The sequence below is a fragment of the Carassius gibelio genome, chromosome B18, assembly GCF_023724105.1.
Source record: "Carassius gibelio isolate Cgi1373 ecotype wild population from Czech Republic chromosome B18, carGib1.2-hapl.c, whole genome shotgun sequence".
Classification (NCBI taxonomy): domain Eukaryota; kingdom Metazoa; phylum Chordata; class Actinopteri; order Cypriniformes; family Cyprinidae; genus Carassius; species Carassius gibelio.
The window spans coordinates 28,942,715-28,966,309 of NC_068413.1; the positions used below are offsets into that span (position 1 = coordinate 28,942,715).

At 38.3% G+C, this 23,595-nt stretch overlaps 1 protein-coding gene across 1 annotated transcript; it reads left to right on the forward strand.

Moving 5' to 3' along the window:
- The first annotated feature begins 2,256 nt into the window (after positions 1-2,256).
- On the forward strand, positions 2,257-6,475 carry LOC127977346 (extracellular calcium-sensing receptor-like). The gene is made up of 6 exons (XM_052582221.1): positions 2,257-2,483; positions 2,740-3,037; positions 3,298-4,131; positions 4,305-4,526; positions 5,362-5,485; positions 5,580-6,475. The coding sequence occupies exons 1-6, from the start codon at positions 2,257-2,259 to the stop codon at positions 6,473-6,475; spliced, it is 2,601 nt and encodes an 866-aa protein (XP_052438181.1).
- The last annotated feature ends 17,120 nt before the right edge of the window (positions 6,476-23,595 follow it).

The following is a 23,595-nucleotide window of genomic DNA, read 5'->3' on the forward strand; positions in this document are numbered from 1 at the left end:
ATTCAAAACCTCAGAACAACTTGATGATGTAACAGATACTATGGACTCTCTCATTTCTAGCATTTATGCTTAAAACAGTCTGACACCATGGAATAATGAGTATACCCGCACCCTAAAGAGAGGAGCCCGAAAAATGGAGCGCAGCAGGAGGAAAACAAAATAAGAGGTATTTTCTATTGCTTGGTGGGAAAATAACCTATCCTAGAGAAAAGCATTAAAAACTGCTAGGTCCGATTACTTTTCTTCTCTTTTAGAAGAAAACAAATATAACCCCAGGTGTTTATTTAATGCAGTGGGTAAATGAACGAAAAATAAAGCCTCAACAAGTGTTGACATTTCCCAACATCACAGCAGTAATGACTTTATGAACTACGTTACTTCTAAGATCGATACTATTAGAAATAAAGTTGTAACCATGCAGCCGTCAGCTATAGTGTCGCATCAGACAGTGCACTACAGATCCCCTGAGGAACAGTTACACTCATTCCCTACTATAGGAGAGGAAGAATTGTATAAACTTGTTAAATCATCTAAACCAACAACATGTATGTTAGACCCAATTCCATCTAAGCTCATAAAAGAGGTGCTTTCAGAAGTCATAGATCCTCTTCTGACTATTATTAATTTCTCATTGTCATTAGGATATGTGCCCAAAACCTTCAAACTGGCTGTTAAAAGTTATGAGAGAGAGAGAGAGAGAGAGAGAGAGAGAGAGAGAAAGAGAGAGAGAGACTACCTCTGTGAGTCTGTGCACTTAATAGTGTTTGGCAGCAACATATCTAGTAATAGGGAAACTTTAAGTTAATTTTCAGCACGAACAGCGCCGTTGTTATCTCACTTGTGAGAAGTCATGTAGTTTTCAAGTTGTTAAACTATGTTACTGACAAAATCTTAGCAGTAACAACATTAGCACTTATGTTAATGTTTGCGCATCTGTGAGGGAGAGAGAGCGGGAGAGATAGAATATGTGCTTTCCTTACATACAGTAATTCAACTTAATTTTGTGGCAAAAACATTAACATGATCTGTCGTTTTTATCCTTTTGTTTACAGTATTTATTTGTTTGGGCAGTGTTGTTGTGGGTTTTGGTTCTTTTGCTGTTTTGGGCTGTAAGGACCTTTGAAATAGCTCAAATCATTGGCGAAGTGATACAGGCATGTAATGCGGTCAAGACCTGTCTGAAACTACGTTTGTCATGCATTTCCCTGAAAATAATTGCACACGTTGGAACATTTGTCTGCCAATCAGATTCAAGCATTCATCAGCCATGTAGTATAATTTACATTAAGGTTCATTGATAACTAATACTGGAATTCGAATTTTCGTCATTAATATCTCATCAAGTCACGGTTGTGCTTTTATGATCCATAAAATATATATAAATATATAGTTTCTGGTAATCAACATAATTAGAAAATTTGCACGAGCCATGAGATATAAATTAGAAAACCATAAATAGGTACAATACCCTACAGTCTCGCTATGATAAACTACTTTTGCTATGTGATAAAATAAATTAGGAATGTAGTTTTCAGTGAATAAGTGTGAATGAATATATTTATTAAGCATTAATAAAATGTCAATTAAAATGGCTCACTCTTTGGCAGGTGTTGCATTAAAATAACCTTTTTTGAAGTGAAGTGAAGTGAAGTGACATTCAGCCAAGTATGGCGACCCATACTCTAACCATTAGGCCACGACGGTTAGAGGGTTGGACTCCCAATCGAAGGGTTGTGGGTTTTATTCATTAAGCTTAACAATGATGTGTAATGCATTTGTAAATGAGTCATTTATGAACACCTTTATAAACCATTTAAAAGGGAACCTTAATGTAAACTGTTACCATAAAAATGTTTATCAATAACATATAATGATAATTAACTTGTGGTAATAATTATAGCCTATATTAAGAATATGTAGATAATTGCTGTTACTTATGTTACTGCCAGTTACAGTTGGAACCCAGATTACACTTTAAAATTAACAGTTTCATTGTGCTAGTAAAGCTAAGGTTAAACTGACAAAATACAAACTAGCAAGCCTTACTTGAAAATGTTAGAAAAAAAAAAAGTTATCTGAATGTACAGCAGGTGTTCATTACTATTAGCTTTCACAGTCTCTTGGTACTTAAAAGACTGCAGGATATGATTATTCTATTGGCTTGTGTGTTCCCTCATGAAATGTTAAGGCCATCCCTCAATCACAGATGATGTTTATAAATTCTGTACTCACCAGATTTATTTGTCTGTATAAATTATGGCACTACTTTCTGCAGCTCTCCTCACGGTTTGGTTTCTGATGTGCATTGGTGTGCAGAGTCAGTATAAAAGCAACAATAAGTGCATCTATCAGGGAGATGAGGATACATACACTTTTTACCAGCAAGGAGATGTGGTTTTGGGAGGTCTTTTCCCTTTGCATTTCAGTCCCATATCATCGATTTCTTCCCTTAGGACCAAACCTAAACCAACTAAGTATAAATTGTGTGTTAAATTTTTGTCGCCTTATAAATTCTGTGTAACAAAAACTGTATATATATATATATATATATATATATATATATATATATATATATATATATATATATATGTGTGTGTGTGTGTGTGTGTGTGTGTGTGTGTGTGTGTGTGTGTGTGTGTGTGTCTAAAAATTGTCCAATCAGCTGTCTGAACTCAAATGCATTTTTTACTTGTTGAATAGCAGTTATGTAATTCATTATGTGTGTGAAATCCGTTGCAGCTTTACCCCTCGAGCCCTGAGGTGGATGCAGACAATGATATTTGCTGTGAGGGAAATAAACCAGCGGCAAGACCTTTTGCCAAATCTATCACTGGGCTACCACATCAAGGACAGTGGTGATGACATACCTGTATCTGTGAAAAGGTCTCTTCTCCTGGTCAATGGACAGCCAGAGAAGGGCAGTGGACAAAGCTGTGAAGACACACAAAAGGAGCCGAGCCCTGTTATCGTAGGAGAAGCATCATCAGGCATATCCATGGCTGTTCTGAGAAGTCTAGGCTCCTTCAAAATACCTTTAGTAAAACAAAAATATTTAAGCATTACTTTATTAGAAATACAATTGTTTTGTCTTGGTAATAAATAGCCTATCGTTTAGATTCACTTACGTTCAAATATATACCTTTTTCTTTTTACATATGCATTAATTTGCATTTAATTTGTATTAATTATAGTATATATTGAACATTTAGGTCCATATAAAATAGTAATATCTGGTTGTTTCCTTTTCATTTTATTGCATTGCTGATTTTACTGAAATGTTGTGTTTTCATATTTTAGGTGAGCTACTTTGCATCCTGTTCTTGTCTCAGCAACAAGAGAGAGTTTCCAGCATTCATGCGGACGATGCCAAGTGATCTATTTCAGATTAAAGCTTTGGTAAAACTTGTCCATTATTTTCAATGGACATGGGTTGGAGTGATCGGTGTTGATACAGACTATGCTCGATTTGCCATCCAGCTCTTCTTAAAAGAGTCAGAAAATTTACATATTTGTCCTGCTTATGTCCAACTTTATCCTGTTGCACTGACGCAAAATGCAGCTGAGGAACTTGTAAAGATTTTAAAATATTCTTCTGCCACAGTCATAATTAGCTTCACTGTGGATTCCTATTTGCATAGTATTTTAAAAGAGTGCAGACGACAAAATGTTACTCATCTTCAGTGGATTGCCAGTGAGGCCTGGGCAACTTCAAAAGCCCTCTGGGATGACTTTGGTGATTTGTTAATAGGAACATTAGGGTTTGCCATACGGAGAGCTGATATACCACAACTTGGCAGTTACCTCAGAAGAGTAAGTGATTCCGTTGCTCAGAAGTCACATTTTATCTCTGAGTTTTGGGAAGAGACTTTCCATTGTCGACTGAATGGGTCTTTAAATACTCATGTACATGGGGAAGAGCCACAGAACTGGCCACTTTGTAATGGCAGTGAGAGTTTGGATGATGTATACACTCCTTATTTAGACGTGTCACAACTCAGAGTCTCCTACAATGTTTATAAGGCTGTGTATCTTATAGCACATGCACTACATGACATGAGCACATGTGAACCAGGAAAAGGCCCCTTTCAGAACGGGACATGTGGGAGTCTGTATCCTATTCTGCCATGGCAGGTGTGTGTTATTCTCTATTTTACATTCTCCTCCAGTAATATGCTTAGAATTAATTAGCATACAGTGTACAAATATTAAATCAATGATTCAATTATATAAAGGGAAGAATCTCTAAAGCTACATTTATATGTTTTAATGTGTTTGCTTTTCTTTGCTTTATGCTGTCTCCTAAGCTCTTGTACTACATGAAACGAGCACATTTCACAACATTTGGAGAAGAGGTCAGATTTGATGAAAACAGTGATCCAATTGCATCCTATGACCTGATGAACTGGCAAAGAGGTTCTGATGGCTCCTTTCAGCTAGTGAGGGTGGGATTCTATGATGCCTCCCTCGAAGATGACAAAGACCTAGTAATAAATGAACCAGTGATTATGTGGCACAGAGGAGAGAAGGTCTGTGCCATCCCAGTCATTACAAGATACTGCTTACTATGTTTGCTTTTTCTTCAACTCTACTTAAAATTAATGGCTGAACTAACAATAATACAGTTTCATAATTTTAAATGGAAATGCACTGTTCATTTAATTTTGTGTACACATGTGAATATATTTGTAACTGTTTAATTTTGCACTGATAATATATACATCCAATCCTGCTCCTGGATAGCCACTGTCCTGCAAAGTTTGCCCTCAACTCAAATTCCATTTGATGTAACTCGCATACCCTGAAATTATGAGATGTTAAAAAAAAAAAAAAAAAAAAAAAACACTTGTAAAAGCCAATATAAATTTCATTAGATTAGATATAATTTGGTAATGCAGCCTAATAGTTCAGTGGGTAGTGCTGTTCCCTCAAAGCAAGTCCTTGTCTGTGGCCCGAGACATTGGAATAGGCTACGAATCTCCAACAGAGTATAAGCAGTTTGAAAAAATACAAATAAATAGGATGGATATAATTTTGTAGTAGAGTGTTCAAAATTTGATGATTGTTATCTCATAATTAGGTTTTGAGACTGTAGACTGGTTTTCACAGAGGGGGTCACATATTAGAAACTAGTTTTTGCATACTTGAATCATGCCAACTTGTATACAGTACTTGGACCAAATTCAGGAAATACATATTGTAAGTAGACAAGTGGTATATATATATATATATATATATATATATATATATATATATATATATATATATATATATATATATATTTATATATATATATATATATATAATTTTTATTTTATTTTATTTTTTTCTACTTTCTATTGTCTCTTTTGCTGTGGTCATTAGGCACCAGATTCATTGTGCAGTCAAAGCTGTCTTCCAGGCTCCAGGAAGGCCAGGCAAAAAGGAAAGCCAGTTTGCTGCTTTGACTGTATACCATGTGCTGAAGGAGAGATCAGTAATCAAACAGGTGTGAATTTCTTCACAGTCCTCATTTAATGGTATTCTAAGAAGAAAGGAATATTGGTGGTTTATGTTCCCCCTTTCCCCCAATGTTTCCACAGACTCAATTGACTGCCTGACCTGTTCAAAGGAAACATGGCCAAACCAAGCCCAAGACCAGTGTATTCCTAAAACTTTAGAGTTTTTGTCCTTTCAGGAGCCCTTGGGAATAATTCTATGGGCATTTTCAGCATTTGGGGCCTGTGTAGCATTAGCAGTGATTGGTGTGTTTATAGTGTACATGAAGACACCAGTTATACGAGGAAACAATATAGAGTTAAGTTTCCTCCTCCTTCTGTTCCTCTGTGCATGCTTTCTGATTGGCCTAACATTTATAGGGAAGCCGACTGACCGGTTATGTCAGATTCGTTATCCAGCCTTTGGAATAAGCTTTACTCTCTGTATTTCATGCATCTTGGCAAAAACTGTAGTAGTTTTAATGGCTTTCAGAGCCACACTCCCTGGCAGTAATGTCATGAAGTGGTTTGGCCCTGCTAAACAAATATCAAGTGTAATCTTGTGCACTTTTGTGCAAGCACTTATTTGCATCATATGGTTAACAACGAATCCACCTTTTGCTTCATACAACACCAAGTTCTTAAGTTCAACTATGACTGTTGAATGTGCTGTCGGATCTGAAACTGGATTTTGGTGTGTGCTAGGATATATTGGCTTCCTAGCTTCTTTGTGCTTCTTATTAGCATTTTTGGCCAGAAAATTACCAGACAACTTCAATGAAGCTAAATTCATCACATTCAGCATGCTTATATTTTTTGTTGTGTGGATAACATTCATTCCAGTTTATGTGAGCTCTCGTGGAAAATATATGGTTGCTGTCCATGTCTTTGCTATTCTAGCATCTGCATTTGGTCTCTTGCTTTGCATATTTGCTCCTAAATGTTATATTGTATTACTGAAACCTGAGAGAAATGACAAAAAGCATATGATGAAAAAATAGTATTATTTATAGCTGTTAAGTTTAACTTGTATAAAAATTTCGTGGTTAATGTTTGCAGTCTGTAAATATGTGTGTGTGTGTATGTATATGTATATGTATATGTATATGTATATATATATATATATATATATATATATATATATATATATCATTTAAATATCTCAATTCAAACACCCATGCTATCTTATTCCTGAATGACAACAATTCAGCCATGTCTATTATGACTGTTTCACATCGCGAGTGTCAGTGGAGCCTGAGAATCATGTTTTGTTGCTTCCCATCTTAATTAATCATTCCTGCTGCAGCTGATCCAGAAAGAGCGTATTTTCAAACACACATCATTATTTCTGTGTTACATAACAGAAGTACTCGGATACAAGTTTACAGTATCGGTATAAACACTTATTCTCTCTACAGAAGTGATCAAAACGAAGGTAACACGTGTATGTATTTATAAGGCGATATCCTCTTCCGCCACGAGGTGGCGACAAACTGCCTATTAAAAAAAAAGTATTTGTCATTGAATCATTCATTCGAAAGATTCTTATTGAGAAACAGGTCTTGATGAATTGAGACACTGACCCCATTTAATAATAAAAAAAAATAAATTAATATATATTTTAAAAAGACTTAAGTAAATTAATAGTACATTTATATTTTGTTTAGTTTTCTAATATATTTTTTTTCTGTAGAACCATGAGCATCGTGATCTCCAATTTATAGGCCTATATATATATATATATATATATATATGTGTGTGTGTGTGTGTGTGTGTGTGTGTGTGTGTGTGTGTGTGTATATATATATATATATATATATATATATATATATATATATATATATATATATATATATATATATATATATAAACAACATGATTTTCAATTTATCCAGAATCTTGCAGGTCTAGTTTACATGCTGTTTATTGCTGCATATAATTCATTAAACTATAAGTTTAATTTAATAAAGTACAAGATGTTTACTTGTATATACACCCATTGATTACATCGCATGAGTGCCTAGGTCATAGGTGGAACTTTTGCAATGGGTTGAAGTGATATGTCTTAAGCCCTTGATCACTTGGAATGGTAAAAATATAGCTACTTAAGGAATAACTTAACATAAGTACTGAAAAATAATATGACTCAAGTAAGAGTAAAAATGTAGCTTGCTTAAAAACTACTCAAGTTACTGCATTACAAAGTATTATGTTTCTGTTTTTTTCCCCAAAATGAGACGATGTGAGCATTATGGAGCAGGGTTAACCCTAACCCTAATACACATGTACGTTAATGTCTGTTTCACAAGTGAGAACCAGGAAATCCCTTATATGGACAAATGTATCAGATATCACTACAGCTGAATGACATGCAGTTAGAGATGCTTTGACTGATCAAACGTGGAAGACAATAAACACCCAATTGCAATACAACGTTTTACAGTAAAGATTATTATAAAGAATATTTTCTCTTTCACTGTGATAAGAAGCAACATGGAACTACAGAGGCTTACTGTTCCTAACTCGACTGATGTTATATAGTGACTTTGAAGTTAAACGTGATGTTAATCTCATAGATTGTCAAGTTTGACGCTATGTTAAGCAAACATACTACCTACAGTATATGCCTGTTGCCAGGGGCAACTATTTTATACAGAAATTTTTGAAAAGTGCATTCACGTATTAGATCATGTGGTTGTTTTTAAGAAGGGCAAAAGCAAAGAGGGTGGTACGTGAGGGTTTAAAAGAAAAGAAAGTGTTTAAAAAACGTATGAGTTTGGGTAAGGTCGGGCATTGTTTGAATTTTTATGGTACCAATTCTTGTAAATTCCTAATTTTGATTCCAATAAGGTAAATAATAATACATTAAAAAAAATAAAAAAATATGGGGGACAGAAATGTGTACCCAAGTGATTATTGGCTGGCAGTGACCTTAGTGAACGTGCAAATTCACAGTACACAAATTTGACCATTACCGACATCTGATCTCATGCATTGCACGGCTTTACAGTCTTTCCATTGACAAGAGATTGTCTGATGATATTGCAAAGGATGTACATGAGTGGATATTTCACATGAATCAACTGTAATTTAGGCAAAACAAAGATTAAAATGCTTATCATCTGGCAAAGGATGGTGCACAGCTTATGACTGACATCTCCATTCACAGTCAGTAAATACTGCATGAGCTGTGAGTTTAACCTGCTTATTTTATGACTCCTCCATATCCAGTTTAAGCTGCATACTTGTTCTTGCATTGATGTTATGTTAGTAGCAATTTCAAACTCAGCAGCAAAGGTGGGAGTAAGTCACACATGTGCAAGTCACAAGTAAAGCCCTATTCGGACGGCACTAGTTTTCTAAACTGCATTTGAGTTTCGATTCTTACCACGACGTCTGCGATTTTCATGTATCAATTCGGACGGGACTAACATCTCCATGTTTATTACAGAGGTGGGAGGGTCTGTTTTGTGCATCTGAGCATCACAGAGATCACATGCTCTGTATGAATGCATTGCATATAGTCATTCGGATTGATTACCATTAGTATTATTACACAATAAATACATAATGGCTAGTATAGCAAAGCCATGTTTAAAATATCACGAGCAATCACAGACATTCGCATTCCGGTGGGACTAGTTTTACAGGGGGCCATTAGAGAAATCTGTGTTTCACCGACGTACTTGGTGATTTTAATCCCGTCCGAATCTTGTGACGATCGTGTATCCAGAGAGACACAGGGAGAGTGAGAGATCCAAATGGAGATGTCTTTATTAAAGGGTAATCCAAATCGTAATCCAATAACATAAGCCAAAGTTCAAAACCGAAAAAGCAGTCCAAAACAAACAAACAAAGGAAAAGAAAGGAACAGGAAAGGGAACTCGGGAAACGAGAGGACTTGGAGGACGAGCAGACTGGGAAGAATCTCGAGAAACGAGAATGCTGGATACATGAAGGGTAAGGACTCCATACAAACAACATGAAAAGACTGGTATTTATAGGGAGGCTAATGACAATAAAGTTACTGCACCTGGTGCAATTAACAGGAGTGCAATTACTGTGATGACAGTACAAGATTAGAGGAATACTAGTGCCTACGGTGAAGTGCCTGAGGGGAAGTGAGCACACTAATGAACACCCAGGGAAACAGAGACTAGACAGCGTGACATTACCCCCTCCTTCACGGAGCAGCTACCAGATGCTCCACCCGAACCCAAGGGAAAACCAAAAACACAAAGAGACCAGGAGGGAGGTGGAGGGGCGGAGGACCAGGGGGAGGGACGGAGGGCCAGGTAAAATGGGGCAAACAGAGACAAGAGGACCAGGTAGAATGGGGAAATAGAGACAAGATGACCAGGTAAAATGGGGAAACAGAGACAAGAGAAGTGCAACACAAAATAAAGAGTCCAGGAGGGTGGTGGACCGGCAGAGGATCAGGGGGAGGGACGGAGGGCCAGGTCCTTAGAGGGAAACAGAACGAAAGACACAGACAAGAAACCCAGGAGGGAGGTGGACCGGCGGAGGATCAGGGGGAGGGGCGGAGGGCCAGGTCCATAGGAGAAAAACAGACAGAAGAACAAAAAAACAAAACAAAAAAACAAACAAACACAAAAACACAAGTCCAAGAAGGACATCACGTGAGGCCCACCAGGGCGGAGCAGAAGACCACCACATACGTGCGGCCGAACCAGACGCCCCCCAGGGCAGAGCAGAAAACCACCACATCCGAGCGTCCAAACCAGACGCCCCCCAGGTTGAAGCAGAAGACCATCACATCCGTGCGGCCGAACCAGACGCCCCCCAGGGCGGAGCAGAAGACCACCACATCCGTGCGTCCGAACCAGGCGCCCCCCAGGGCGGAGCCGAAGACCACCACCTCCATGTGGCTGAATAAAAAGGAGGATAAGTCTGATTGGGCAAGTCTGAAACAAAAAACATGAACAAGTTAAGGGTAGCCTCCGTGGCCACAGCAGGATCAGTCGGGTGCTCAGAGAGTTCAACTGAGATGTGATGAGGCTCTGGAAGTTCCGCAGAAGTGAGGAGAGACTCTGGTAGATCCTCAGATAAGTGGAGAGACTCTGGTAGTTCATCAGAGACGTGGAGAGGCTCTGATAGTTCAGCAGAAACGTGGGGAGGCTCTGGTAGTTCATCAGAGACGTGGAGAGGCTCTAGTAGTTCCACAGAGAAATGACGAGAATCTGGTATTCCCATGGTGTTTCCTTGTTCATGAAGATCAATGGTGACTTGCCTTTGTTCATGAAGATCACTGGTGACTTGTATTTGTTCATGAAGATCACTGGTGACTTGAATTCTCCCATGAAGAACCCCGGTGACTTGACTCGGTCCTTGAAGATCACCGGTTACTTGACTCTATCCCTGAAGATCACCGGTGCTTTGACTCTGTCCTTGAAGATCACCGGTGACTTGACTCTGTCCTTGAAGATCACCAGTGACTTGAATCTGTCCTTGAAGATCACCAGTGACTTGAGTTGACTCTGGAAGGTCAACGTTGACTAGCCTTGACTCTGGAAAGTCCACGGTATATAGCCCTGACTCTGGAAGGTCAACGGTGACTAGTCCTGACTCTGGAGGGTCAACAGGAACTAGCCCTGGCTCTGGAAGGTCAACAGTGACTGACCCTGACTCTGGAAGGTCAACAGGAACTAGCCCTGTCTCTGGAAGGTCGACGTGACTAACCCTGACTCTGGAGGGTCCATGAGCACCTGACTCGACTCTGGAAGGTCAACAGCAGTGTTAATTTTGACACAAAATTTTTATTTAGTTTTAGTCTTAGTCTTTTGACTATAATTCTTTTTAGTTTTAGTCAAGTTTTAGTCATCTGATTTGTTTTAATTTTAGTCTTATTTTAGTCGACTAAAATTGCTTGGTATTTTAGTCGACTAAAATTGCTTGGTATTTTAGTCGACTAAAATTGCTTGGTATTTTAGTCGACTAAAATTGCTTGGTATTTTAGTCGACTAAAATTGCTTGGTATTTTAGTGGACTAAAATAAGACTAAAATCAATAACAGATTTACTAGACAATTTTTTTTACAGCTGGTATAGGAAACAAACTTAACCAAAATATATAAAACACAAATTCAACTTTATTTCAACACAACTGTGTCTTTATTTCGATTCAAAAGCTTTTATGCAGCAACAAACACTGTCATGATAATGTAAACAATAACTAGCTGCCAATTAACCATCAATAAAAGAAAAATAAAGTTATGTCCAGAACCTTAAAGCTTACAGCTGAGCTGAACAAGGAGTGCATACATTTAAAGTAAACATTTAATAAGTTGGGTGGATAAAAAAAGTAACAAGATTTTATAAGGTATTCATTTGTCTAGCAATATTGTATGTTTTAAATACTATAATATTGCTAGATTAGTATGTATAATGATAGGATGTGAACATTCACGTTTCACATGACTAATATAGAAATATTTGTGATATTGTCAACAAGTAGAACATTATAAAATATACTAAACATTAGTATTAATCAAATGTATGTATCATAATATTACGTATTAGTATTGTGCTCTCATCTAACTTGAAGTGGGGCTATTTTACAGTACTTTTCAGTTCGTAATATTTAATGCTACAACATCTACGCACTGCAGTCTTCCAATTTTGCTTAACTCAATAAACAAAAGAACATCATTGTGAAATTACATTTGAGAAAATGTCCGGGTGGCTCGTCTGTAAATGTCTTTTCAAATTGGTTGTGTTGCCACGAATGAGCGCTCCGCATGCTTTACACTTCGTTTTGTTTTGTTCGTCGTCAATCGTGAAGTGAGCTGTGGACATTTTGTCGCTCTTTTAGACATCACCTCTTCGAATGCCGTCTTCCCGGGAGCTCATTTAAAAACTGAAAACCTTCGCTTCACGTCTCAATAAGTCAGGCTCGGATTGGTTCTCTTCTCTCATGCAGTCTCGCCTATTCCGTTTTGCCGGTTCTTTTGTTCATTCCTCGCATCTCTCCTGTCTGCTGATTTGATTTTTGTCACAGTCTATTTTCGTCTCGTCCTTTATTCGTTGACGATAATGTCAATCAATTTAGTCATAGTTTTAGTCTCCATCAGTGCCTTCTTTTTTAGTTTTCGTTTCGTTTTCATCCGCAAAAATATATTTGTGACGAAAATAATGACGGAAATATTTAGTCAACGAAATTAACACTGGTCAACAGGAATCTGACTTGATTCTGGAGGATCAACTGGAACGTGACTCGACTCTGGATGGTCAACAGGAACCTGACTCGACTCTGGATAGTCAACTGGAACCTGACTCAACTCTGGAGGGTCAACCGGAACCTGACTCAACTCTGGAGGGTCAACGGGAACCTGACTCAACTCTGGAGGGTCAACGGGAATATGACTCGACTCTGGAGGGTCAACCGGAACCTGACTCAACTCTGGAGAGTCAACGGGGACCTAATTCAACTCAGGAAAGCCCACTATAGCTGCCATCCTCTGCAGTGGCTCCGGGCTAGCGGCCACCTTGTGCAGTGGCGCTGGGTTGGTGGCCATCTTGTACTGTGGTGCTGGCTCAGCAGACATGACGTGAACAGTTTCTGGATCAGCAGACGTGATGTGAACACTCCTGGGAATCTCTAGGATTTTTGACAGCATGGAGAAATAATCCAAAAATGTCTCAGCGGCTATCTTGGGCGTTGGCGCTGAGCTGGCGGCCATCTTGCACCGTGGTGCTGAGCTGGTGACCACTTTGTGCTGTGGCGCTGTGCTGGCATCCATCTTGCCTCGTGGCCCTGGGCTGACGGCCATTTTTTGCAGTGTCACTAGACCTGCGGCCATCATGGGCAGTGGTGCTGGTCCGGCGGCCATTATGTGCAGTGGCTCTGGGCTGGCGGCCATCTTGTGCTGTGACACTGGGCTGACGTCCATCTTGTGCTGTGGTGTTGCGCTGGCTTCCATCTTGCCTCGTGGTACTGGGTTGGTGGCCATCCTGTGCAATGGAGCTGGGTCGGCGGCCATTCGGCGCAGCGGCACTGGGCTGGCGGCCATCTTGTGCAGCGGCACTGGGCTGGTGGCCATCTTGTGCAGCGGCGCTGGTTCGGCAGACTTGCGTCTCCTTTCCCCTCTCCGTCCATAATGGTGAGACTGCGGCTCCCATCCATTCCTCCCGAACCCAGGGTCGACGGGGGGCCATAGTGGAGAGTAATGCCGAACCTCCTCTCGACCACTCATTCCTGAGCGACCTCCCCTGGTCCCACGAAGCACGACCAGGCGGGTACCCTCGAAACCATTCCTCTCCCGCTCGGTGACTGGGGAGGAAATATGAACAGACATACCGCTGGATCTCAAGAGATGGAGTCCTTCTGTGACGATCGTGTATCCAGAGAGACACAGGGAGAGCGAGAGATCCAAATACAGATGTCTTTATTAAAGGGTAATCCAAATCGTAATCCAATAACATAAGCCAAAGGTCAAAACCGAAAAAGCAGTCCAAAACAAACAAAGGAAATGAACAGGAAAGGGAACTCGGGAAACGAGAGGACTCGGAGGACGAGCAGACTGGGAATAATCTCGAGAAACAAGAATGCTGGATACATGAAGGGTAAGGACTCCATACAAACAACAGGAAATGACTGGTATTTATAGGGAGGCTAATGACAATAAAGTGACTGCACCTGGTGAAATTATCAGGAGTGCAATTACTTTGATGAAAGGGCAAGACTAGAGGAATACTATTGCCTACGGTTAAGTGCCTAAGGGGAAGTGAGCCCACTTATGGACACTCAGGGAAACAGAGACTAGACAGCGTGACAAATCTGCCACGTCTGAATTTTCCTCACACAACCTCTGTGATAATTCCAGAGCAACCTACCTGCTGTTTTAGAGCAAACTCAGTGATTCTCTGAGAAAACTAATCCCATCCGAATGCGAATGTCTGTGATTGCCGGTGATATTTTATTTCACAACACGTTTCCTTGTGTGTTTTGGCCAACGTAAATTACCATAGATGCTCTTACCATGCGCATGTTTGATATATCTGTTGCAAAAGGTTTGTTGGGAGCACAACTGCTGTGACAGTTGACGTACAATGCTGCTGATGTGTTATCTTTGTTATTGGGCACAACGGGTCATAAGTCAGCAGCATTGTGAAAGCGCTCACAACAGACCCAGAGGAGAAGACAATGAATAAAGTCGTAATTTTTATAATTTTGGGACCAAAATGTATTTTCGATGCTTCAACAAATTCTAACTGACCCACTGATGTCACATGGACTACTTTAATGATGTTTTTATTACCTTTCTTGACATGGACAGTATACCGTACATACATTTTCAATGGAAGATCAGAAAGCTCTCAGACTAAATCTAAAATATCTTAAAGTGTGTTCCAAAGATGAACGGAGGTCTTACGGGTTTGGAACGACATGAGGGTGAGTCATTCATGACATAATTTTCATATTTGGTTGAACTAATCCTTTAAGTTAGATCCTTCATTTTATACACAGAATAACAACAAGAACAATTACTAATAATTTATGGAGTATGGACTATTGATTATTATTTATTTGTGTGTGTGTGTGTGTGTGTGTGTGTGTGTGTGTGTGTGTGTGTGTGTGTGTGTGTGTGTGAAAATCACTCTGGATCCCTCTCATCCAAGTTACCCCATCTTTGAACTTTTGCCATCTGGCCGGTGCTTCAGAGCCGCAAATACCAGGACAGTCAGGCACGAGAACATTTTCTTCCCCCAGACAATCCACCTCATGAACAGTTAAATGTTTCCCAATTACACTATAGAAATGTGCAATATCCTTATATTTATTTGTTACCCCTCCATCCTAGTACATCCCTGCATCTTACTCAATTCTATTCAATTATCATCTATAGCACAACTGTTTATAACAATTTATGTTTTTGCAATTAGCTTTTTTTCTGTGTGTTATTGTCTCTGTGCACTGGAAGCTTATATCACTAAAACAAATTCCTTGTATGCGCAAGCATACTTGGAAATAATGCTCTAATGATTCTGATAATGTTATCAGAGTTTACAAAAGGGTAAAGAACATGTAATGTTTTTGTATTGTTTTTTCACTTGCTAAAGTTAGATGCGCATTTGCTGTTGTGTATTAATGTCACTGATCTATATATGTTCTCTATCATAGATCAGTGGTTAATCTGTTGTCTTTTAGAGATTTTTCCACATTTTCCTCATGTGAACTCCATGCATTAGGTGATATATGCATTTAATGAAAGGATAAGTTCACTTTTAAATAAAAAATTCCTGATAATTTACTCACCCTCATATCACCCAAGATACTTATGTATTTATTTCTTCACTCAAAAACAAATTAAGGTTTTCGATGAAAACATTCCAGGACTTTTCTCAATATTGTGTACTTCACTGGACTCCAAACGTTTGAAGGTCAAAATTATTCTGTGCAGCTTCAAAGGACTTTAAAAGATACCAAATGATGAATAAGGTTATTATCTAATGAAACGATCGGTCATTTAAAAATATATATATAATAATTGGGGCAGACGAAGATCTAAAGAGACATGGTGGTGCACATGTGGCAAATGTCAACCATTGCCAACAGAGGAAGAATCTCAGTGCTGCCATGACTGGACCAATTTAATTCCGCCATTAGAAACAGTCAGTGAGTTAGCTGGTGAGACCACATCTCTCTGCATTACCAAACAAAATGGTTTCCCAGCGTTACTAAGCAACTGCATTTAGAGGTGTTTTTTAGTTTGCCCAAAATTAACTGGAGACGCCGTCCAAGGCCACAAGAAACCACACATTTATTTTATTTTACAGTCAATACAGGCTGGTGGCATACAGGATGGTTCTGGAATGGATGCTGAAAGTAGAGAGATTGGGAAGACGAAACAGGAGGGTTCATACCCTTCTCCATTGGGACATTATGTGGGCTTCAGAGAAGCATAAGAGGCTTTTGGTCTTTTGTAGTTATATTAATTGGAATTAGATTAATGTTACATTTTTAATAAACATTATATTTTGCTGTAGTTTTGTTACTTTCATATTCAATGCTATTTGTTGTTGTATATGCATCAACACTACATACTTATTGATGTCTCGCACAAATGTTTATTTGGAAGAATAAAACAAATTTTGGCTAACCATTCTTTGGTATGTTTTCAGAAAACCACACTGTACACCTATAATAAAATGAACTCAAATCAATTGACATCACCCTACATATTGAGAAATGTTTACTAGTTATGCACAGTATGTTGTTTCCCACTTACCAGTAGTGGTTGTGGCTTGCTGACAACCTACATTTTCATAGTGGTCAAGGATAGTTGTCTCCTTGCAACCATGTAGGCATAATGAAAATTCAAGATGTTTGAGCAGTTCTTCAGTAGGGCAGAATGAAACACCTCAAGTTGTCCCAAAAATAATATAAAAAATTGTATCCGGTGTACCTACATGTGTGTGTACATAACTATGTGTATATAAGTAACTAAAAGAGACATTTGCCTCAAATCCTTTAGAAGTCCTTTGTCCAGAACAAGTCTGTAGTGTGTGGAAGGCACGTGAGTTTTTCCAAGCCATTTTCTTCTTTGTTGCTGTTCCAGACTGAGATCATTGTGTCCACATTTGTTTTTGCAGCTTTCCTTCTTCAATCCAAGTGTGCACACCTGTAATGTGAAAAAGAATGGACTTCCATTTCTCAATCAGTTCCAGTATAATACATGGATACACAAAAATTAATAATAATAATGTATGAATTATTAACTTTACAAGGACACATTTTATTATGTATTAATTATATTAACATATTATTACACACACACACACATATATATATATATATATATATATATATATATATATATATAGCATTAACGTTACTTTTAATATATCGTCCGTCAGTGTCTTGTGTCATATTTACATAATATTTTACAATAATATTTTACATAATATTTTAGAATATTTTCTGCACTTTTTGAGGTGTTAATAGATGGTTATGGTTACGATTACACTCATGTTAATTTGATATCTTATTTTTCGCATTTAAAATTAATATATGTTAGTTTCCTAAAGGAAACTGCGTTAAGTAATAAAGATTATCATAATTATGTTGAGGCTGTTTAAATGGTAATTGTTAAAAGTAATATTTTGCATGTAATATTTCAGACTTGTTGAGCTTGTGTCTTCATTGTGCCCACGCTGGGAGTTAACTAACGTTACACAGAAGCCTGTTTATGTGAGGAGGAGGTGGTTTTCTCAGCTTCTTCAAAAGAGAGGGAAAGACGGGTTTAAGGCATAAACTTCATTATTCCATCATGTTCCATTCATTTTACTTAGACTAAAAGAATGTTTATTTTTGTAGATGTTGAAAGCCGGAGACATAGAAGAGCATCTGTCTTTTCAGACTGATGTGTTATTTTGAGAAAATAAATGTTTCTGTTGTGTCCTGCCTGTTTACTTCACATTTTGATGCAACAACAGTGTGATTAAATGTACATATTTTAGTTTATTTGCAGATTTATTGAGCTTTCTCAATCCTCCTGCCCTGCGTATGTAGAGCTGTTGGAGGTTATGGATCGCGCCAAGGCAAACTTGGACTTGCCATGAAAGTGCGCTAACAAGGTGATGCTGTGAAGCAGCAACCCCCAGATGATGCTAACCCTGACACAACATACATAACTAACAAATATTGCTACCTACTATGCAATCACATTATAATTGCTGTTAATAGTGTTCATATTATATATGTTTTTTTTTTTTTTTTTGAAAATTCCTGTCATTTGGAGATAAGCTGATCACCACTTATAAACTACTACTAAATATTGTAAAAATCTAATTTTCTGTAAAGTTGCTTTGCAATGATTTGTATCATGAAAAGCGCTATACAAATAAACTTGAATTTAATTTAATTTAATTATTACAATATATATCTGTGCATTTTTTAAGGATACAACATCACCAAATTATTAAATACAACATTTCTAATTTATAACACGAAAGCATAATTGACCATTATTAGATTTGGTTAACTGGTCACAAATGAGGTACATACAGACTGGTGGGAATGTATTGCAGGGAGGCATAATATGTCCCAGATGTTGAGGGTTTTGTCCTCTTTCCAACACTTTCAGGAATTGTTGTGAGCACTGAACAAAGTTTAGAATGAGCATCTGCAAACTGCAAACATTTCCTATGTGCTAATCTTTTAGCAGGAGCTGTTGGATAAGGGGTGCGCCCCTTCACACCCAAAGTATATGTGCCAGCTTTCACAGTAAACCATTCTCTCGAAGCTGGCCAATAGATAGGCATAAATTACTTGATCGTTAAGTTCTTGAAGAGACCTAAGAGGCTGAACTCTTCTCATCCTCAGACTGTGCAATCTTTGGACTTGTCATGGTCCTATGAGGGCCCCGCTTTAAGCCTCTCAGTTCGCCCGATTTGCAGGCCAGATAACTTAAAATGGCTCTCCTCCTAGTCTTGGCATCGGTTAAGTTAGTTGGTGAATTTCAAGCTCTGAACTTCAAGGGCACTGAGAATATATCTAGAGTGTTGTAGTCTGTTTAGACATTCAGAGAAGCACTTTTTTGTTTTGGAGGCCACCATAAGGGACTGCCGACAGTTTAAATAGTATCTGTGCAATCATGTTGACGAAATTGCTGGAAATTAAGTGTCCCAAATGAAGCAAGCCAGAGGCGACAGCGGCAATGAACCAAAACCCCATCGGTGACAGAATGAAGAAAAAACCTTGGGAGAAACCAGGCTCAGTCACGGGGGCAGTTCTCCTCTCGCCATACAAAACCAGGAGTTCAATTCCAAGCTGCAACAAAGTCAGATTGGGCAGGATAATTATCTGTTTCCTGTGGTCTTGTCCCAGTGGCTGTCTAGAAGACAAGGTCTTGACTGTGGATCAGTCTCTGGGGCTCATCTAGGTGTCTTGGTCTTCGCTGACATTCAATGCTGTAGAGGTCCTCTCTAGGTACTGATCCACCATCTGGGCTGGATCCAGGTGATTGCAGTGACCATCTGACCTGGACATAGACTGGATCTGGTGGCTACGGTGACCTCGGAATAAGAGAGAAACTGACTAATATTAGCATAGAAGCCATTATTGTACATTGTGTGTTATGGGAAGTGTTCCCGGTTCCGGTTTTCCTAATTAATGCAGCCTAAAAATCCTTTAACGGAATTGAATATTAGAAATGTGTTAGTGTGTTATGTGTAAACTAGGTTAAAGAGGTGGGTCTTTAATCTAGACTTTTACTGACAGAGTGTGTCTGCCTTCCGAATAATGTTAGGTAGGTTATTCCAGAGTTTGGAGCTAAGTAGGAAAAGGATCTGCTGCCCATATTTGATTTTGATATTCAAGGAATTATCAAATTGCCAGAGTTTTGAGAATGCAGCGGATGTGGAGGACTGTAGTGCAATAAAGGGCTCATTCAAATACTGAGGTGCTAAACCATTCAGGGCTTTATAAGTAATTCGAAAGGTTTTAAACCTATACAATGTTTGATAGTGAGCCAGTGCAGTGTTGACAGAACCTGGCTAATATGGTCATACCTCCTGGATCTTGTAAGAACTCTAGCTGTTGCATTTTGGAGTAGCTGGAGTTTGTTTATTAAGTATGTACAACAACAAAATAAAGCATTACAATAATCTAAACTTGAGGTCATTAACGTTAACGTTTAATGAATTAACATTTTTTGCATTTGACATTGAGAGCATAGGTCGTAATTTAGATATATTTTTGAGATGGAAATAGGCAGTTTTACAAATTCTAGAAATGACACTTTCAAATGAAATATTGTTATCAAATAACAAACCAACTGATGATGAATAATTAATAGAGCAGCCATCAAGTCTTGAACTGTTCTAGGTTTTTTTTTTTGAATTTAGCAGAAATAAATTATTCCTCATCCAGGTTATACTGACTATGCATTCTGTTAATTTTTTAAAATTGTTATGTTTCTCTAGGCCTCAAAGAAATACAGAGCTGAGTATCATCAGCATAATAGTGAAAGTTAACAACATCCTTCCTATAATATCTCCCAAAGGCAACATGTAAAGTGTGAAAAGTAACGGCTGTAGTACTGAGCCTTGAGGAACTCCATACTGCACTTGTGATCGATGTGATACCTCTTCATTCACTGCAACCAACTGATGGTGGTCAAAAAATACAATTTGAACCATACTATAATGCACTTGCATTAATGCCAGCAAAGTATTCTAGTCTATTCAATATAATGTTGTGGTCAATAGTGTCAAACACAGCACTAAGATCCAATTGTTCTAATAGAGAGATACAACCACAATCAGATGATAAGAGCAGGTCATTTGTAACTTTAAGGAGAGCAGTCTCAGTTCTATGATATGGTCTAAATCCTGACTGGAAATCCTCACAGATACCATTTTTCTCCAAGAAGTAATATAATTGTAAGGATACTACCTTTTCTAGTATCTTGGGCAGAAAAGGAAGTTTCGAGATCTGTAATGTCTGTAATGAACTAGTTCTTTGGGGCCTAGTTGTGTTTTTTTATGAGAGGCTTTATAGGTTTTGGGGACATATCCTACTGACAATGACATATTAATAATAGTCAGAAAAGGATATATGACTTCTGGAAGCACCTCTTTTAGGAGCTTAGATGGAATAGGGTCTAACATTCATGTTGTTGGTTTAGGTGATTTAACAAGTTTATACAGTTCTTCCTCTCCTATAGTAGATGATAAGTGGAACTCTTCCTCAGGTGATCTGTAGCACACTGTCTGATGCAACACTGTAGCTGACGGCTACATGGTTACTATTTTATCTCTAATAGTATCGATCTTGGAAGTAAAGCAGTTCATAAAGTCATTACTGTGGTGCTGTTGGGAAATGTTAGTCTGGTGATGCTTTATTTTTAATTAATTTAACCAATGTATTGAATAAATACATGGGTTTATGTTTGTTTTCTTCTAAAAGAGACAACAAATAATCAGATCTAGTAGTTTTTAATGTTTTTTCTGTAGGATAGTGAATTTTCCCACCAAGCAATATGAAATACCTCTAGCTGCACTCTATTTTCCAGCCTGCTCTCTTTAGGGTGCGAGTGTGCTCATTATACCAAGGTTTCAGACTGTTTTCCTTAATCTTACCTAAGCGTAAAGGAGCAACCGTAACTAAAATGCTAGAAAAGAGAGAGTCCATAGTTTCTGTTACATCATCAAGTTGTTCTGTGCTAAGAAATCAGGAAGATTAGTTACAAAGCAGTCTTTTGTGGTAGAAGTGATGGTTCTACCATACTTGTAACAAGAAATAGAATTTACAGTTTTAGCTATTTGAAGTTTGCACAAAACTAAATAATGATCTGTGAGATCATTGCTTGGCTGCATAATTTCAACACCTTTAACCTCAATTCCATGTGACAGTATTACATCTAAAGTATGATTTCCACAATGAGTATGTTTTATCTAACCCCTATAGAGTTCAAAATGTCTATTCCTCTTTATCCCAATGCATATTTTTCATTATCAACATGGATATTAAAATCACCAAGAAGTAAAACTTTATGTGCAGCCAGCACTAACTAAAATCAGCAAATTCTTTAATAAATTCTGTATGGCGCCCTGGTGGCCTGTATACTGTCGTGCAAAATATTTTGGGGACATTCAAGCTTTTATCATGTGTAAAAGTATCTTGAGCCAATTTTGTTGTTTTTCCAAAAAATTATTTGGTCGTCTTAACCGTAAAAAAGGTTAAAAGCCCCAGAGAAACCAAGGCAGGGGACTATAACACAGATATCGCTCTTTCACTTTCACTTACAGTGTTCTGCCTTTGTTTAGCCGCACGTCAATATGAAGTAATGGTTCCAGTTTGGAGTTATACGGTGATCTGCCTTTGTTTTACTGTCCATTGAAGTCTGCCGCATTTTAATTACAGTGTAGACAAACAAATTAGATGGATTGGGATCTACCAAACAGCTCTACATAACAATGCACTATAAAGAATTGATCAATCAAGAGAAATATTGCACAATAAATCGATTGTATGAACATTTGTGCTATAGATGATAATGAAATAGAATAGAATGAGATGCAGGAATGTACTAGGATGGAGGGTGTAATAAAAAAAAGGATATTGCACATTTTTATTGCATAAGTGAACATGAAATTTTTTCGTGAGGTAGATTGCCTGGAAGAATAAACTGTTCTTGTGCGTGGCTGTCCTGGTATTTGCGGCTCTGCAGCGCCGGCCAGATGGCAAAATTAAAAAAAAAGTGGATTACTGAGCCCTTTTCCTCACTCTGGATGTATACAGTTCTTGAGGGGTGGTCAGGGGAGCACCAATAATCATTTCAGCAGTCGGAACCACTGTCTTTAGTCTTCTCATGTCCGATTTTGTTGCTGAACCAAACAAGACAGTTATTGAAGTGCACAGGACAGACTCAATGACAGCTGAGTAGAAATGTTTCAGCAGCTCCTGTATCAGGTTAAACTTCCTCAGCTGGCTAAGGAAGTACAACCTTTGTTGGGCCTTTTTAACAGTGGAATCAATGTGATTCTCCAACTTTAGGTACTGAGAGATGGTGGTTCCAAGGAATCTGAAAGACTCCACTGCCGCCACAGTTCTGTCTGTGATGGTGAATGGGGGAGTACAGGGGGGTTTCTCCTTAAGTCCACTATCATCTCCACTGTTTTGAGAGTGCTCAGCTCCAAGTTGTTAAGGCTGCACCAGACAGCCAGCTGCTCAACCTCTTGTTTGTAAGCAGACTTGTTGTCGTCCTGTATGAGACCGATGACTGTAGTGTCGTCTATAAATTTCAGGAGCTTGACAGAGGGGTCTTTAGAGGTGCAGTCATTGTCCACGAGCATTTTGAGCATTATTACCATTTGTTGGCTTTCAAATCAATCCACAAGTCATTCCTTTAGGTTAGGCTTTTTCATACAAATCAATATAAAAGCAATTATGCTATGTAGGGCTGGGCGATATATCTAACGATATGATCATGCGCATCTAATCAGTAAAGCTGCTTCCGTGATTACCGCTAAAATCGACATCACCTGCTTATAATTGGAGTAGCATTTAATAGACAGAGCCGTAGATCGCTCGCAAGCTACGCAATATCGCGTTCATTATCCCAGATGAATCACCTTCGATAATGAACGCAATATTG